Source organism: Tachypleus tridentatus, chromosome 13 (genome assembly GCF_004210375.1).
Source record: "Tachypleus tridentatus isolate NWPU-2018 chromosome 13, ASM421037v1, whole genome shotgun sequence".
In the NCBI taxonomy this organism is placed as follows: domain Eukaryota; kingdom Metazoa; phylum Arthropoda; class Merostomata; order Xiphosura; family Limulidae; genus Tachypleus; species Tachypleus tridentatus.
In genome coordinates, this window is record NC_134837.1 from 241,654,173 (window position 1) to 241,673,496 (window position 19,324).

The 19,324-nt window shown below is 33.5% G+C and overlaps 1 protein-coding gene across 1 annotated transcript in view; it reads left to right on the forward strand.

Moving 5' to 3' along the window:
- Positions 1-4,552: 4,552 nt before the first annotated feature.
- LOC143236699 (transmembrane protein 145-like) overlaps positions 4,553-19,324 on the forward strand; it is a 55,374-nt gene continuing 40,602 nt past the window's right edge. The window contains exons 1-3 of the mRNA XM_076475124.1: positions 4,553-4,685; positions 7,286-7,360; positions 15,888-15,962. Of these exons, the coding sequence (XP_076331239.1) occupies positions 4,557-4,685; positions 7,286-7,360; positions 15,888-15,962 (279 nt within the window). The 5' untranslated portion in view covers positions 4,553-4,556. The remainder of the gene's footprint in view (positions 4,686-7,285; positions 7,361-15,887; positions 15,963-19,324) is intronic.

Sequence of the window (19,324 nt, forward strand, 5' to 3'; positions counted from 1 at the left end):
ATAGGGTTAATTTGGTAATTTTTTGTGTAAAAATGTCTCCCCAAGAAATTTTTTCAAGATTTTTATTACAAATGTTAGTTTCATGAGTGCTAACAAAAATTTATTAATTTTTGTTCAAGTCTAACTTTAATGACCATACAACTGAGAATCAGTGGAGCGTAAAGGTTGTGGGTCATGTCATAAACAGAGGAGGAAACGCAGGTCTGTCTTTTTGGTTTGTTTTTATAACGAAGAAGTTTGTTTGGTTGTATGAATAACATGACATTCTAGGCAGTTCTTGAATATAATACTACTTCTGATTGGTCTAACTCAGATTTTTCTTGGTCCTTGTCGATTGCAGTCGACTCCAATTATGGCTTTGGTTACAACATTCAGTAACTACCGCAAATTGTCAACCTAGACGTAAGAGGCATATCCGTTAACATATCTTGTCCAGCTGTTCATTGATATTTTATAAGAATACAAATGTTTTACTGTTATGTAACATTTTTTGTTATCCATTTCCATTAGATTCATACACGTTAACATTTTGATATAAAATTCATAGCTATTTGCTTTGTGGACCTAATACATGTACACCGATTGAGATTTACGTGTGAACGATACATCACTAATAAAAACATCTGGAGGAAAAACAAACCATCTGAAGTCGAAGTGACTACTGCAGGATTCAAAACTTAAACAAACTAAAAATTTATCTGTTTTAATTAGATATGTTTTCAATGAACCACTTTTACTAATTATATTATTTACTGAATTTTTAATAAAAAACATTTATCCTGTTATTAATTACAAAATTACAAATTATGCTATCTTCGCTGTTCTCCCTGCCGGTATCAAAACCTGATTTTGAACATATTTCAAAATTGAGTGTCAGAGATGAAAAAATAATTGACTCTTTCGCACTGCAAACAGGAGATTTTTTAACTTGTTGTTAGAAGAATCATACGAATTTACCTAGTTATTTTCTCCTTTCTTTCAACTGTTCATAAAGCATCAATATTCATCACACTCGTTATTTCATTTGGGTAAATACATTTACATCTACGAACATGGGCCAATAGTTAGTGTACCGAAATGTAAGGCCGAGGTTTCATAATTCACTCCCCATTACTGTCTTCCACCCAAATACGTTTCACACTTTTGGGCAGTGGTGCGTTTTAAGGGTGAATGTCAAATTTACTGTTCCGTCTGGCAAAATTTGGAAATGGGTGATATCGAGTAACCACACCCCTTCTAGTCTAGCATTTCAAAATTGTAGATAGCGAGCACAGATACAGTCATGTTAAAAAGTTAGGACACCCTATGAAAGCCTTTGTATTTTTGTAACATTTTTGGATATATAGATATTTAATCTCAATTTCAACAGTACTGAGAGATTATAAGAATATAACTAAACAATTAAAACTGAATAAAAGAATTTTCAAGACCTTCTGTAAATGTAATTCTACAAAAATGCATATTCTAACTGAGGAAAAGTTAGGACACCCTATCCTCTAATAGCTAGTGTTACCCCCTTTGGCAGAAATAACTGCAGCGAGACGCTTCTTGTAGCCATCTACCAGTCTCTGACATCGGTCTGAAGAAAGTTTGCCCCACTCCTCAATGCAGAATTCTTTCAGCTGTGAGATGTTTGAGGGGCGTCTTGCATGTACAGCCTGTTTCAAGTCACCCAACAGCATCTCAATGGGATTAAGATCTGGGCTTTGACTCGGCTACCCCAAGATTCTCTATTTCTTAGTTTTCAGCCAGTTCTTGGTGGATTTACTGGTATGTTTTGGGTCATTATCGTGTTGCAGGGTCCAGTTCCGCTTCAGCTTTAATTTTCGTACAGATGATCTTACATGATCCTCAAGCACCCTCTGATATATAGTATAATTCATGATGAATTCTATGATTGTGAGCTGTCCAGGTTCTGCTGCAGCAAAGCAGCCTCAAACCATGACACTTCCATGCTTCACAGTTGGTATGAGGTTCTTTTCCTGGAATGCTGTATTTCGTTTACGCCAAACATGTCCTCTGTTCTGGTGTCCAAATAATTTAGTTTTGGACTCATCTGTCCAAAGAACATTATTTCAGAAGTCCTGGTCTTTGTCTACATTCTCTCTAGCAAACTTCAGTCTGGCCTTGATGTTTGTCTTAGAGAGCAAAGGTTTTCTTCTTGCACACCTCCCATGCAAGTTAAACTTGTGCAGTCTCTTTCTGATTGTAGAGGCATGCACTTTCACATCAACAGTAGCCAAAGCCTGCTGTAGGTCCCGTGATGACATGTTAGGGTGTTTGGAGACCTCTTTTAGCATCTTGTGGTCTGCTTTCGGGGTGAACTTGGTTTGACAACCAAACCTGGGCATGTTGGCAGTTGTTTTGAAAGCTCTCCACTTGTTGACTATTTTCCAGACAGTGAAATGGCTGATTTCAAAATCTTTTGGGATCTTTTAAATCCCTTACCAGGCTCATCAGCTGCTACAATTTTCTTTCTGAAGGCCTCAGACAGCTCTTTTGCTCTCACCATGGTGCTCACTCTCACTTCAACAGTCAGGAGCACACCAAACCAAATGTCTGAGGTTTAAATAGGGCAAGCCTCATTAAAAATGCTGAGTAACGATCTTCTAATCATGTGCACCTGGTGTGATACATCTGTGTGTGAGTTGAGCCATTTTAAGTGAGAATAAATGTGGGGGTGTCTTAACTTTTTCCTCAGTTAGAACATGCATTTTTGTAGAATTACATTTACAGATTATCTTGAAAAGCCTTTTCTTCAGTTTTAATTGTTTAGTTATATTCCTATAATCTCTCAGTATTGTTAAAATTGAGATTAAATATCTATATATCCAAAAATGTTACAAAAATACACAGGCTTTCACAGGGTGTCCTAACTTTTTCACATGACTGTAGCTCTCACGTACCTTTGAGCAAAATCCAACATAAAAGCATATTTCAAATATGAGATATGGAACTACTGTTACAGGAATGCATTTTGTGCTTCACGTTAGGTGCTCCTTATAATCAGTTTTTTACATATTCGATTAATGTCACAGGATGGTTCAAAATAATAACATTCTCGTACAAACTTTCACCAATAAAGTATTTGATTAATATCCATAAAACCTTGTACTAGGCTGATTTACTTCATGTTAAGAGACGTTTCAACATTTGGTTACTTTCTTTCACTAAGATAACTCCTCTTTCTGATAATAATAACTGGTTGGATAAAAACTTGGAACCTAAGATCAGAATTAGAAATGTAAAATGTTGTAAAATGACTAGCTTTAAGCTTTATAACACATTTTGTGCTTAATAATTATGTTTTCTTGTTAGGTGAGAAATACTTCGAACTTCATAATTGCAAAGTTCTTTATCCCGGGATGCATTATTACTATCTATTCCTATTGTGCCTTTATAATCACATAATATTCAATGGTGTTACAAGTAACTATCGTTTTCAACTGACTTGCATTTAATAATTTCTTTCCATATCCTCACTTGTAGTTATTCTGAGTGCTTATTTAATTATGACTTTGTTAGATGTGTTGTAATTTAGTTATTCCCTACTGCACCAAAAAAAAAAAAAAATCAATTTAACCCAGAAAAAGTAATTACAGATTGGTTCGTAAATTAATTCTTCACATTTAATTGTCTTCCATGTCAATAACACTAAGTATAAGAAAAAGAAAAACAACAACAAAAATGCAATAACACTAAGTATAAGAAAAAGAAAAACAACAACAAAAATGCAATAACACTTGATTTGGTCTTTTGGTAGTCTTTGTGTTATACTATGTTCATATATTATTAGCTGGAGTACCTGTTTGTCGGACGGGTGGAATAAAATCTCACTTGTAACAAAGGATAGGAAATTGTGCTTCTATTTTTTTTCTCTTAAGATAATAAATGCCAAAACGTGAAATAAAAATTAATAATGGTGCCAGTACTGAAAAAAAAAGACGTACTGTTTTCAAGAATTATACCAATATGAAATTACATTGGGGTATAACCCCCACTTCGTAGCCTTCTTCATATCAACCTGTATCAAGCTTGGAGCTGATTGATCAAGAAATTTAGAATCGTATAAGGAACAGATACACACACATATACACATACAGATCTTTATTTCTATAGACAGTTGTAGCACACGATTGTTAAACGGGTGAAATACAATCTAATTTTTAAGAATTCTATCAATATAAAATTAGACGGAAGGTCCAACCCCCTACATGTTATCCAATATCACCGTATCAAACTGTGATGATTTGGTAGCTTTTTCCGAAATTTGATATTAAATTAGAATCGAAATTGATCATTTTGAGAGATATCTAAAAATAATGATTTAGGTCTATATATTAATTTATTTATAGTAAAAATTACCTGTATAAAATATATTGTGACAAATATATTATGTACTAAAATTTCAGTTGTTCGTATCACAACTAAAATTCAGAATTTATATGTCATTTCTTGAATGCAATCTAAAGCATTGTAGAAAAAGCTAACGTACGATCATTACGTTATAAATGATGTTGCTATGGTAACCAACTTGCCACCTATTGACTTTTAATATGGTAGCGCGTATCTATTTTTCGTGCGGTTACTGTATGATATTATTCGAATATTTTTGTCTGGCTTTCCCAATCAGTTTTTTTCTTGTAGAAACAAAAGTTGTAATAGGTGAATTAACAACAACAGAGGTAAGTAATTAGGTTTGCTTGATTCAAAATATATAAATCAGCCTTTTGACAACGCGGCAGGTAATGGGGTAATTGGTAAACTGAGGCAGATACCACATACACAATAACATTAACATTACAATAACTGTAATTAAATGTTAGATAACACAAACGGCTTGGAATATTACAAATTAGGTTTTGGAATACAACAGATGCACTTAAACAGTGTATGTATAGTTTGTAAGAAAGTGAAAGATAAAATGAGAATATAAACTAACGGGTTATTAAAGAAAATATTGTGGGTCACAATTTTACTTTTAGACATCAATGCTACGAATTAATAATTTGATCGAGAAAATTAAAAGAGAAAGAAAACGGAAGCAAAAAATATTGAAAGGCACAAATGAAAAGAAATCGTGCAATAACTAAGTTACGAGACAGTGTGTTTAAAACAACTATACTACAAGAGAGAGAATGATGTAAGTTAAGTATATTTTTATTACATAAAAGAAAATTTAAGCTTCTGCAAGACTGAAATGAAAATAGCCTTTCCAATAACTGGTGAAATAAAACAGCCACGATACTATTGCATAACCAATATAGATTTTAAAGAGAGAGAATGAAAGGGTTCGTATCATAACATGTATTAAAATATACATGTACGACGAGATTACCTAAATACAGGACAACTAGATACAAGGCATTTAAACACCTAAAAAAAGACGAATTAGGCATTTTGGCACCACATATTTATTATAAAATAAAACATTGATTTTTTTTCATTATATGAACCGTATATATTTTGGCCAACAATATCATCGGTGTAATTTACTTCATTATGTAAACTGTATAGATCTAGATTTATTATATTACCGATTTAAGCTACTCTATTATATGACAAGCATAGTAACCGAATAACTAGACATCGTAGAAGTAGACAAGTTTCTTGCGAATCAGCAAGTTCTTCCTTTAACTTTGAGAATGTTGCGAAGTTTTAAAATTTTTAACGCCATCTAAAATTATTAGTTGTTTAAGTGTCCTACGTCGTCGTTTTTAGGTGTCTAATTGTCCGGTTTCCACACGTGTTAAGTACGTTTGTTTTGTTTGTTTTTTGAATTTCGCGCAAAGCTACACGAGAGCTATTTGTGCTAGCCGTCCCTAATTAAGCAATGTAAAAGTAGAGGGAAGGCAGATAGTCATTCAACACTTACTACCAACTGTTGGGCTACTTTTTTACCAACGAATAGTGTGATTGATCGTAACATTATAACATCCCCACGGCCGAAAGGGCGAGCATGTTTGGTGTGATGGGGATTCGAACCCGCAACCCTCAAATTACGAGTCGAGTGCCTTAACCACCTGGCCATGCTGGACCATTTTCTATGGAAAAAGATAATACTGAGACTTGTATAAATTGGTATAGATGTTTTTTCTCCCATGTCAAAGTTATGTGGATAGCTGGTAACATATTTAACATAAAATTCTCTTATAGTACTATGTATTATCATCCGAATTAGGTCAACAAATCAGAATTTCCGTTCACCCTGTTTTTTGTGTACGTTTGTAAGAAACGTTTTCTCTCCATCTTCGCAGCTAGTATAATCAATCTGTTATTCACAAGCTAGTTGACAGTTTGACAAATTCTCAACTCTCTTTCAGTGTGTCAGTAAAGACATTTAAGCAAAGTTTATTTGCTCACTTATGTTTCTTTTTTTTTCCCCTTGCTGTTTGTGTTCAATTTATTCTCCGCCTAACATTTCTAGAATCTTATTTTGCAAAATGTTTTTAAAAATATATGTTGAATGTAAATGGATCTGAATGTAAATAATTTATATTATTTATTAAATCAAAAAGTTAAAACAAAATGAGTTAGTTATTAAAGGAAAAGAAAAAGAATAAATGTTCATAATAGACGGAAGCTTTAATAAAACTCACTGAAGAATTTTACCACACGAATTTTTAAGCCTAAATTAAAATTAAGACCAGTAGGGTTATGGCTCAATCATATTATTATCTTTTATAGACAGAAGTTATTCAAAACCAAACATCTGCTAACACTTTATAAAATGGCAGTAATATAAACTTTATTCTTTAATTGAACATAATTTATTTTTTATTTCAGGGAGACTCTCATCTATCATTCTGTGCTTTTGTGTTAATCTGTATTTCTTATTTCCTTGGCACTGAAACAAATTCAGTATGGACTGTCTAGCCTGAATTAATAATTAATTTCAGAACAGTGGTTACGAAGATACATTTGTTGAAAACCCAAGCAAGCTATTTGGCTACCACAATCTTTCCTCCTTGGTTTTTGACTTGAGGCTGTCTAAGAATTAGATGGATGCTAATATTCCTGTCATAATCCAAATTTTTTCATCTCTGGAGATGATATTCCCGTACATTTCGTATACAGTGCTTGCTCTCTACTAAATAAACTAAACAGATAACTTTCAGATGTTCCCAACAAGCCAGTTTTCAAAAAACTCAAACTAACTAACAACCATACTTTAATGATTAGGTTTCAAAAATCGCTTCAAAAACACATTTTGATACATTCATATAACAATAACATAAAAAACTCTTCATGTAAATAATTATATTTTATTTTATATATATTCCAGAACTGGAAATTTCTAACTCGATTTTGCTTCCTGTCAAAACACGGAAGGTTTTCTTACAACTTGGAATATCCATTGGTAAGTATTGTTATGAATGATAAAATCTGAAAATGGTAATTGTAAGTTTTATTTGACGCATTCATATTAAATTCTATATTTTAGTGGAAGTCTGATAATAGACTGTTATTTTAATATCACTACTAATAAAGCATTTCATGTATAAGAATTCTGAAAATGTAATTTATTAACGAATGACATGCAGCAATTTAGATCTGAATTGTTTGTTTGTTTTTGAATTTTGCACAAAGCTACTTGAGGGCTATCTGTGATAGCCGTCCCTAATTTAGCAGTATAAGACTAGAGGGAAGGCAGCTAGTCATTACCACCCACCGCCAACTCTTGGGCTACTCTTTTACCAACGAATAGTGGAATTGATCGTCATATTATAACGCCCCCACGGCTGAAAGGACGAGCATGTTTGGCGCGACGGGAATGCAAACCCGCGACCCTCAGATTACGAGTCGCAGACCTTAACAAGCTTGGCCATCCCGGGCCCTTAGATCTGAAAATGACACGATTTTAAACATTTACAAAAAAAAAAAATATAATGTTAATGTTCTTAAGTTTAAACACAAATTTTTCTTTGAAACATGATTCAGTAAATTATATTCAATTAGAACATTTAAAAATTTACTTTCTCTGTCTCTCTCTTTTAAAGCATTTCTCACTAACATTGATGTTTTTCGCAAAATTTTAAAAGCGACAAATTTATATTAAGTTCTCTTTTCAAGTATTAGTTAAGTGTAATAATGATTGAATTCTTTTTTTCTTTTTTTAAAAAATATTTAAGTAGCTTTTGTGGTGTTAGTGAAACTTTAACAAAGTCTCTTGCTTCATTAAACCTTCCTTCAGAAATTTCTTTGCTGTTTTTTTTTAAACCTGAAAACAACCAAATATTTGTTCTTTAACGCATTTTTCATTAATAACCATGCGACTGGTGAAATCTAAAGAGGAGAAAAAAGTGTGTACAGTTGTAGTGTTTTTCGAACGTTATCACAAATACTTGTATGGTTAGTGGTTCATTGTTGGTTCGTTCGAGTGTAACTTGCATCATTAACACGTTGGCTCCAACACAACCCATTGGTGAGTCGTACTCTAGTTTCTTTTTAAAGGACCACTTGCTGATTGGGACACAACAGCTACATATACAGATGAAAGTGGAACATCAGGACAATATTCCTTTTCTAAGTCCACTTATTTTTTCTCATGTTTTATTAACCTCAGAGTTGTATATAGTATATAAAAAAAGACTAAGCAAATAACTTTATTCATACATAAATGGATACAAAAAAAGAATTTTGCAACAAAATTGTTATTTTGACATAGTAAATATGAAAAAAGCATAAAAAGAATTTTTAAAGCGAAATGTTGTGTAAATTTTCCAATATACTGTTTTCAAAAGAGATTAGAAAACAGATAAATCAGTTCACCGTGAAAATAAAAATAATGAACAGTAAGAAAGCAGTACAAAGTGACAGTCATTGTATAGGTATAATTTGAAGTTATATGACTTTATGCCTTTTATTGAAACAAGTAATGCGTAGAGCATGGCTACCTTTACATTCATCATAGTATGTGCAAACGTTTTTTATTTTTCTGTCCGCTTCTTTTGCAGTAATTGTCTTTCTTATTTCACTGTAGCAGCCAATGCATCTTTTACAAATTATTCTGTTAAACTTGTCTCTCTCAGTGTAACCCTTCATAATGAGCCGTGTGTTGGCTCTTCCGGCTATTGTTGTTGGTGTTACTGCTGCTTGAACATTTACTTGATACAGTGATTTAACGATTGATTTTCGAAACTCATGCATTTGTAGTTATTGTTGTTGTTTTTTTGGTATGCTTTATTGAATAATACCAAATAATTTTCCACTGCTGTGTTTAGAAAAAAAATCCACAGTGAAAAACAACCAAATACAAGAGATGAAGAAACTCAGCCTTTGCCCACACCAGAAACAGAAGTACAAGATCACATCACTTAAACAACCGCAAGAAGAAAAAAATGGTATCCAGACCCAGTCGCTAACTCAATCCGTAACCATCAAAATTTCACAACAAGCCAGTAACCTATCTGAACTTGCACCTTTCCCGTCACTCAGCTCAGAACCTCTTTTCGCTTCCTCTTCGTCGAACAAACCCAATGCTCTCCTTATCGTCACCATAACGACATACCCGACACACTCTTCTTCTTTTTCCATCCACGTACCAGTGAAACCAAATATTCCTCACTGTCTAAATCCTTTTTGAACCCGAAGACTAGTAAACTCCTGTTGAACCGAAGAATCAGAGACTCCAAAAAGCATTAATTAACCCCCAGCATCAACCTTCACTTTGCCTTCCACACTTATTTCTTCTCACTAACTGGGCACTGGTAACGGATTTGCGCCTTACCAGCAAAAGTAATTTTTCTCGGAGTACTCCCATTTTCCCCACACTAACTCTTGGTATAGGATTTATAGATCCACGGTGTCATGAAGGATCTTATGTCACACATTGGTCGTTTATTCATATTCACATAAATATCTCCTTCGATAGTTCGTTCATTAATTCCAAAGTCTTCAGCTCATCCAATTTATTTGCAGTCTGCTCCCTATTACAAACTTTTACAAATCAGGCGTACATTTTCTTTTAACCACGAGCGGGGCAAAAGATGATTAAAAATTGAATGTCCTTGGTGGTTAATTAGTCCTACTGAACGAATTACTTTCATACAGAATAACTGCCAGAAAGAGAGAAACGTAACTATTTATTCTCATGAAGGAAAACAGTCAACTATTCGAAAGTGCTCCAGATTTGTGTCTAGTTTGGAAGCATTACAAGTATTGTAGGTGGTTCTGTGTACTAACTTCTTGACCAAAATTTATATTTATTACCATGATATTGTTTGTTTTAACATTGCAAGTGCTTAACAATTGGGTTCCAAAAGCCTTACATATGCATACCAAAGTCGAAAAAGAAAAGTATTGGTTGTGTTAATTATTTGGATTGTCACTGAATGGTAATGAAATGCAAAGTAATACATATATACAGTTCTGAATATGTATGTTTCTATGTTGGCACACGCTTGTCTTATATGGATTGGTTTGTATTCATTTTGTATATAAGCATAAAATATACAAGAGCAGTATATAGCCTTCACCACTTTGGGACAAAAAAAAGCACCGTTTATTTTGTGTTTGCTTAATGTTTGTAAAGAATATATTTGGTTTGGTTTTATAATGAAATATGTGTAGGCTTGTAATACAACTGAAAGGGATTAAAAGTTTTGAGAATAAGTTACATCACAATAAATTAAAAACAGTGAGTCAATTATTTTCATTGATGTTGGTACAGAAATATTTTGTAATTGCTGTAAAAAATTGGGGTATTAATAAATTTCAAGAAATTTTCTGCAAAAAATGAAATCGTGATTAATTGTTTATCTGAAACAAAAGAAATCATGATTTATCTATGTTTTAAATATATTTAATTAAGGAATGTGTTAAATTAAAAATTAAGCTATTTCCAAATTTTGTGCTTGACATTTGTCTTGGTAGTTTTCATGAATTAATTTTGTGTTGGCTACATTTATTAGTAGACATATAACTTAGTTCTTACATTAGTTGTGTGAGTATAATTCCTAAACTTAGTAGTAGAATCACAAAGGTTTCACTAATTTAGCTAGGTTACACTTGAGTTATTTCAGAAAACAAGTTGGTAGTTTGAAGAAACAAATCATTAAATTCTCAAGGTTACAAGCATTGATCACCACTTGTCAAGTGGATAATGTATTTCTGATCTCTAGTTTAGAGACCAAACACACATTTCTCACCTCTTCTTTGCTGGAACAAAACGACTGTAACAATCATAAAGTGATGAGAGAAATGTGTATGGGAGATGGCTGAACTCAATCACTTGTAGGGCTATTGTCATTGAACAGTGTGATAAGGGGTTAATTTAATGCAGCTATATGTGCAGTTGTCCCATATAAACCAAATGAATTAGACATCTAAAGGTTATTTAAGGATTACTTTCCAGTAGTAGATAATTAGTTCTATTTATCATTTTTACTACAATAAACAGCACGTGTGGTATAACCAATTTGATCATTTTTAGTAGAAAAGATTGGGTCATAGCCTGCTTTAGCTTTATGAGCATGTAGGGTACCGAAGCTTCCTTAAAACTTCCACTGTGGGTTTATTTTCTTAATCGAAAAATTCTGAGCTGGATATCTTTAATGCCCTCAGAAAGAAGCCCAATCCCACACCTGTCTTTACTTCATTGTTTCTGTTGAGAAGAAGTGTATAAAATCGCTTCTGTTTGCTTGTAATGTTCTTTCAATGTTTCTATTACTAGAGGAACTAGAACAGAACTTGATGGCGAGCCCATTGTGCTGACGATATTCTTATCCCACGAACTCAAATGAACCAAATCTTTCAAAAATACGACATCAGTGTAATCTTCGCTTTGAAGAGGGATTTTATCTTCTTTTATCTCTTGAATGAATCTGGTGTTAGCACTGATAACAGCTTCTTTAGGTATCTTCGTGAACAGTGACTTTACGTAAAGCTTACCCTTTTTGTTCTTGAACCTTGCTCTTTGTATTCTTCAGATCAGACTTATTGAGACCTTCAGGTTGAGTTTCTTATCAAGCCCAAGGTCTGGAATAGTAGTTTAGCCAGGATTTTAACCAACTGTTGTGGGGCACTGCTTATGCCTGATACTAGGGATCAAATAGAGATCCCTATTTGTGTATCTTTGACATCCCCCTCATAGTTGGAGTACGAGGGTTCTTTCTAAGATATGCATTAGTCTTTTCTAATTATCTGTTTTTCTTGCGATCTTCATTGCTTTCTGTTTGAATGTCCCAGCTTCCTTCTTTCTGGAATATTTCTCTTTCTTTGTGTATGAGGAGTTTTCAGCCAACAGTGCATCCATCTTCCCTACGTATTCATTCCTGTTCACAATTACTACTACTCCGCCTTTATCTGCTTTAGATACGAAGACGTTGCCGTTGTTGCTCAGCCACTTTAGAACTATGATGTATCTCTTAGGAATAGTAGGGTGCTGGGAATCTCCCATTTCCTTGTATCAGGTGACTACTCCTTATTTGAACCCTTTATCAGCATCACCGTCCGTCCAATTGTGATTGTGGATCATGTGGTTTAAGAAACTTCTTCCTCCTATTTCTGTGTAAAATGTTAAACCATGCGACAAGCTTCTTTTCCTTCATCTTCCAACTTTCTGTTAGACATGTTGTTGATCAGGCCGGTTTTTCCTAGGGTCTTCCATCCACCTTTGTTACATCTTTGCTTTAGTTTTTGGCGTATTTTTTCTTTGCATTTTGTCTTCTTGTTTTATCCTTGCTGCTATGTAGTCAGGCAGAAGAACCCCCATTATCCAGTCTCTTAACTCAACAATCTTTTCTGTTAAGCTTATGACTTCCTCTTCCAAATAAGATCTTTCACTCTTTCCTATGGTGTTAAGCTAACAGTTATTGGTCCTTTCCTTGTGTAGAAATTTTGATCCCGTACACTCGTGTCGCCATCATCAGACAAATAGTATTGATAGTCTTATTGCTACCGTAGTATCCATTTGTCAACACTAGTCAGGCCATACCTACTGTATCAACAACACAGTATATTTTCTTCTGGATGACAATGGCAAACAAAATCTTCTTGAGGTGCCTGTTATTCCCAGTACGAGTTGGCAACTTCAACTAAATGAGCCCATGATAACAGGTGCTCACTTTACATATGTTACTGGTCCGACAATGCTAACGACTATCTAGGTTTCAATATTCAATTGAATTTCATGCCTCTTCTAGTGTTGCACTCTCTACAGTTTGCTGGAAACTGCTCAATCCGCTCATAGAAACATGGGGCAAATTACTGTGACTTAATCAACTTCAACTGTTTCCAGCTGCTGGAAACAAGACTGATATCCCGTTGAAAAATGGGCAATATAAAGCCACACAAAGATCAAACCATTTCACATCTTCAATGATATTATTTGGTCCAACATATTCCCTAAATTTTAAGGGAGATACCATAAAAACACTGATTACTGATGGCATTTTTAGTGATTACAATGACACTCGGGAATATCAAATATTGTAAAAATAAAATATGTTTATTTACTGGCAGTGTTGGTATAAAGATTTTCAGCATTACCTTGGGTACCACTGGGACTTCTAGCCACCCCACCTACTACCGTTGCTGCCAGCTTGATGTTCAATGACATTGAAAAATGAAAATAACATTATCAGGCTCAAACAGCAAAGTGAAATAATTTTCTGAGTTGTGTACCAGTACCAGCACGAATAAAAGCACTCTAGGGAGAAAGCGGAGGAAGGAGCACCTCAAAATACCAGCAATTAGAGCATGTTCTGCCATTGGTAGGAGGATTGTTTAAGCTGCAAAGTTGTAGTAGACTTAGCATTTCCTTCGCAAGTTTGGTGGATTGTCCGACTATGACACTGCACAACTGCCCAGTGAGCTAGTGCTTTTGATGCAGTTTTAGAAATTGCTTAATATTGCTGTTCTGTCACCTTTAATGTACATCTTCTTTTGTTTTACAAAAAACCTCAGAATGTAATCAGAAATTGTTTACTATCTTCTGTTGTTATAGTCAAGCATTACTTCCATTCTTTTTGTTTTAATGTAGGTGTTCGTATAGAAGAAATTAAGAGCATTGTCATCTCGTTTGTCATAGAACAAAAGTAATTTTGTGTTTCCATTTTACGACCAAAATCATTGTTTTTTGCGTGGTTTTATGTGCAGTGTTGATGGTGATAGTGTAGTGTTAAAATAAGTTTTTAGTTGTTGTTTCGAATTATTGGAGCGTAGGAATTATTCTGATATTCCATGTTATAAGTTATTTAAATGTAATAGCCTTTTAGAAAGAAACGGTAAAGTGTTTTGTTTTCGACAAAACACATCTATAAAACAATTATAAACTTAAGCATTACCACCAGACAAGAGATACCTATGTTTTTTGTAACAAAACAAGAAGTCTAAACTGAGTAAAACTGTTTTAAAAAAAGTGACTTGAAATTATAATAAATCTTTTAGGGAAAGCCTACAACTGATAGCTGAAAATTTATTTTTCAATTTTTGTAAAATTTGTTCATACATTTTTTAAAATATAATTGTTAATTGTGTCTTATAAACTTTGTAAATTGTAATTCACATCAGTCATTTTTTTCCAACTTTTGCGAAATTATTCAGTTCATTACATTTTTAGTGATTACGATAACTCTCGGGAATAGCAAATATTGTAAAAATAAAATGTTACGTTTATTTATTAGCAGTGTTGAACCAATTTTATAATTAATTCAGCTTTTTTAGGTTTTCGTATACCACTTTCTAATGGCTTTATAAGTTTCACAATATTGTTTATGAAAGCTATAGAAAAAAAATCTAAAAATGGTGAAATTGGATAAACAATATTTTGCATCTAAGCTCTTAATATATGTGTATATGATTCAGATATTAATAATACTTATGTCCAGCTTATCCATTTTACACTGTAAAGAATGTAATAGATGGCAACAGACAGAAAACAGCAGTAAAGAATGTATCACAGTTTTGCATCTTATAAAATTGGCACTTTTTTCTTTACAACTTATTGACCTGTTTTCATTTTATTAACTTTTAAAAACTGTGTGTGTACACTATTTTTGTGCAGGGTCATGATTATATGACAAACATTATAAACTTATTTCTTGAAATTGTCAAAATGGTTGAGCCTTCAGTGCTTTTTATCCATATTTATAATTAGGATAAAGAATTATATTTTTTTTCCTAATCCGAGGGTTGTGGGTTCGAATCCCTGTCACACTAAATGTACTCGTCCCTTCAGCCATGGGGGCATTATAATATGATAGTCAATCCCACTATTTGTTGGTAAAAGAGTAGCCCAAGAGTTGCAGTGGGTGGTGATGACTAGCTGCTTTCCCTCTAGTCTTACACTGGTACATTAGGGATGGCTGGTACAGGGAACCTTCATGTAGCTTTGTGCAAAATTCAAAACCAGTGTTTTTTTCACTGTTTACTAAAAACAAAATTCTAAATGTTGTATTCTACAGGGTGGCCTGTAAGTTCCTACCCATCCATATATCTTATGTATTGAGTGTATCTGTGTGCTGTCTTTCATTCTCGCTGCATAATATTATGCAATACCATGATCTGTGAGACATTTTAAGTGTAAATGGGTGTACATTGCCACATTTTTATCTGAAAAAAAGAAACAAATTTATAATACATGCATAATTGAATATAACATAATAACATATGGATGGATAGTATTTTTTTTTTTGTGTGTGTTTTGAGATTGGGAGAGAAAAGGTAAATTTTTGAGAAGGTCATATATATCCAATATTTTGTCCCTCAGCCAAGATATTTTTTTTTTTTTTAAATTCAGTACTCCTATAAAAGTAAATGAATGAAGGTGATGGTGGGGATTATCTTATTACCCCACTATTGGTTTTTGTGTTTACATTATTTGTTCATACATTACATCTTTTGTTTTTGATTTATTATTTTTACTTTAACTTTTTTCTGTGTAGGATTATGAAGTTCAGAATATTCTGTTGTATTATGACTCAAGTAATCAGTGGCCTTCTATCTATAAAAATGACAAGGTAGGTATTTTAGTACAAAAATAATTTTGGCTGTCAATTTTTATTTTCTAATCTTTGCCATCATTCTTATTAACTTCTTTATTTTTTTCACCTAAGTAAATATGGCATCATTTTTACAAGCATTTCAAAGATGTGTTTAGCATAGCTTTAAATGTTTAGTGTTTGGTCAGTATATTTTTATCTGTATTTTTCTGAAACTCATAGTTTGTACTGATCATTCAAAAGATATTTAAGTATTATAAATCTACTTACTTTTCTATAACAATCAGCCATATTGTTTTATGTAATTTAGTAATCATGTTGCTTTGTCATCACTTGGACTTTATTGTTATATTAACATTTTTGTTCTTAGTATTGTGTATTGAAACTAATATGTAAACAGCAAAGAATTGTAGTTGCAAGCAGTATTAAAGTTTGGAAAATTAAATAAAAATTAACAGAAAATGCAATTCAAATAACTTGTATTTTTTTCAACAATTTGAATCTCCTTCAGTGAACTCTAGCAAATCTGATGAATAAGTCTAAAAGATCTGCTAACTTCTCTCATTTTTCTCTCTAAATTCCATCACCTCTTGTTATCATGTTGGCTCAGTCAATCTCACACATTCTTGGACATTGTTGTTTCTCCACCTTGACTGACTGTACCATTCATGGACAACTTTCTGTTCATATGTGGTGCAATCCTGGATATGTTCATCATTTCCAGTGTTTGGTCTTCAAAGGAACTGTCCATGCACATGCAAACCCTTAGTTTGTTAACAGTAAATTGATTTACCACTATATTCTGTTATGTCTGTCTTGGTGTCTTATCATTATTCAGTAGGACAACTTCTCTGTTGTTTCTTCCTTCGATCTACACAGGCCCAGCATGGCCAGGAGGTTAAGGCACTCGACTTGCAACCCGAGGGTTGCGGGTTTGAATTCCTGCCACACCAAACATGCTTGCCCTTTCAGCCATTGGGGCATTATAATGTGATGGTCAATCCCACTATTCATTGTTAAAAGAGTAGCCTAAGAGTTGGCAGTGGTTGATAATGACTAGCTGCCTTCCTTCTAGTCTTACACTGCTAAATTAGGGACAGCTAGTACAGATAGCCCTCATGTAGCTTTGTGCAAAATTCAAAACAAACCAAACCTCAAAGCTTGTGCAAAACTTTTGGTGAGGTAAGAATTAACACTGTAATAACATGTTATGTTTAAAATAAATTGTGTGAAAGCTTGTTTTCTTGTGTTATGTATTATAGCATCTACTTCCACATGTTTGGTTTTTTAAATTTATAACCCAGAAAAACAATGGGTACTATCATTTGGACTTATAACAACAATTTCAAGTTTGTCAGCCTTCTATGTCCCAGAAACTTTGAATTCAAAGGTGGATTAGCTCTTTGTCCAAATTATATCCTTCCAACAGAGTGATCCATACATCTTTTGGTGTTTCTGTAGATTTGTTCCCTCTTTGGGTGCTATTTTCTCAACGATTTTGCAAGTTTCTTCTTCACGAAGCTTACACTTCTTTGGTCATGAGTTCCAGTACATCAGTGCACACTGTTTACTGCCATATATTTCTTGCTGACGGAATAAGTGATACAGTGATTCCTATATTGAGCACTAACATAATCATGGTTATGTATTGATTTATGTCAACAGTGATAACCATAGAATGTTAATTGTTAGTATCATAGTAGCTTCATCTGCTAATCACTGTGTGTAACTAATTGAGTTTTTGTTTAGCTGTTGAAATTTGAGTGGAAGCAGGTTCTCTCTTCATAATTTGATATGAAGGATTGGTCAAAGTGAAAAATCTTGTAACCACCTCTTGTTTTCTTGCTGTCAGCTGTAATGAAACTTAGCAATGATTTTCTTTATAATGATAGTGGTAGTGTGTAAAATAATTTTTATTTGTTTTAAATATGCTGTTTAGAACAAATAATATTAATATTTAAAAGGAACACATGTACCTGGTTGATGTGAACTAAGTTGTAGAAACAATAAATCTGTTATATACTATGAATATAGTGTATGTAAAGTTGGTGAGAAGAATGAAAAATGGGAAATATGTTGTGAAGAGGTGTTTGATGGTATCTGGTATCATATCCATGATCCTTCATTCACAAGGCAATCACCCAGTCCTAAACATTAGGCTGTATGTAGATCCTAGGGTTTATAATGTGACAATCCTCATTGTTGGTAAAGAGAATATTTCAAGATCTAGTGGTGAGTGCTGCCAGCCAGTGTTATACCATATTGTGTGATATCCACTTGATTATCATGAGGCTATGATGGATGGTGTTAGTAAATGTAATGAATAGTGTGTGAACAACTTGTTCAACCAGAGATGTTAGCTAGAAGTTTGAAAACACCCTCTTGAGTATAGTGAAGTTTGGACAGTTTGTTGGTCATAAGATTAACTGGATTGAAAGGACTTTGCAAGCATTACTTTCTGAGCTATTAAACAGTTTCACAACAGTAAATATCCCTAACATATTAGATGGTAGCTGCTCATGTAAGGTAGTTTAAGATGGCTGGTGTCAGTAGATATAATGCCTGATGCATTGAAGGTTTTGAAAACTCAGTTGAATGGTTTTTTTGCAGCTTTGGTTTCTGAGGTGTGTAGTGATTTTTTCCGAAGTGTAATGTCCACTTTCATGAATATTACTTACCTGATCTGGTAGAATAGCAAGAGATCTGCAAAGGATTTTGTATAATATCTGCTAGACCTTTGTTGCAGGTACTCTTAAAAGGCACATAATATTTCCTCCTGCAGTGAAAGATTTGTTTTTATTTTATGTATATTGTTATATACTACAGTAATAGCTTGGTTTTTGATTCTTTGTTTTGTTAGAGCCTAAAAAGAGAAAAATGCTGTACTAAAGGTCTTATACATTGCTTGGCCCCTAAATATAGTTTATAGGGGTGATTTATGTTGTAGCTATTAGATTAAGAATCTCAACAACTTGCATGCTTCTCTTACTTTTTAACCTTTTGAGTTTCACTGATATAACATTTTCATATCAATCCTTTGGTATTTAAGGTTAAGTTTGTGGGTGGTATTGGTCATTTCATCTTTATATGGCCAGTTTTCCATATTTATTTGGTGAAACTGTTATAATAAAGAACAGAGGATATTTTGATTAGGAATGTACCTGGACCATCCTGTTGGGTAAGGAGCTGGTATTTGAGACTGATCCCAAGACTCCAGGGGGCAGACCTGATATTTAACACAGATGTTTTCATGGATGAAGATGCATTTAGTAATGCATCTGATTTTGAGGATCTTACAACATCTGTTGTTGGGTTACCCATAAGATCTCTAGGGTTCTGGCAGCCTCATTTAACCTTAGACTTCCCACAGGAAGCCACAA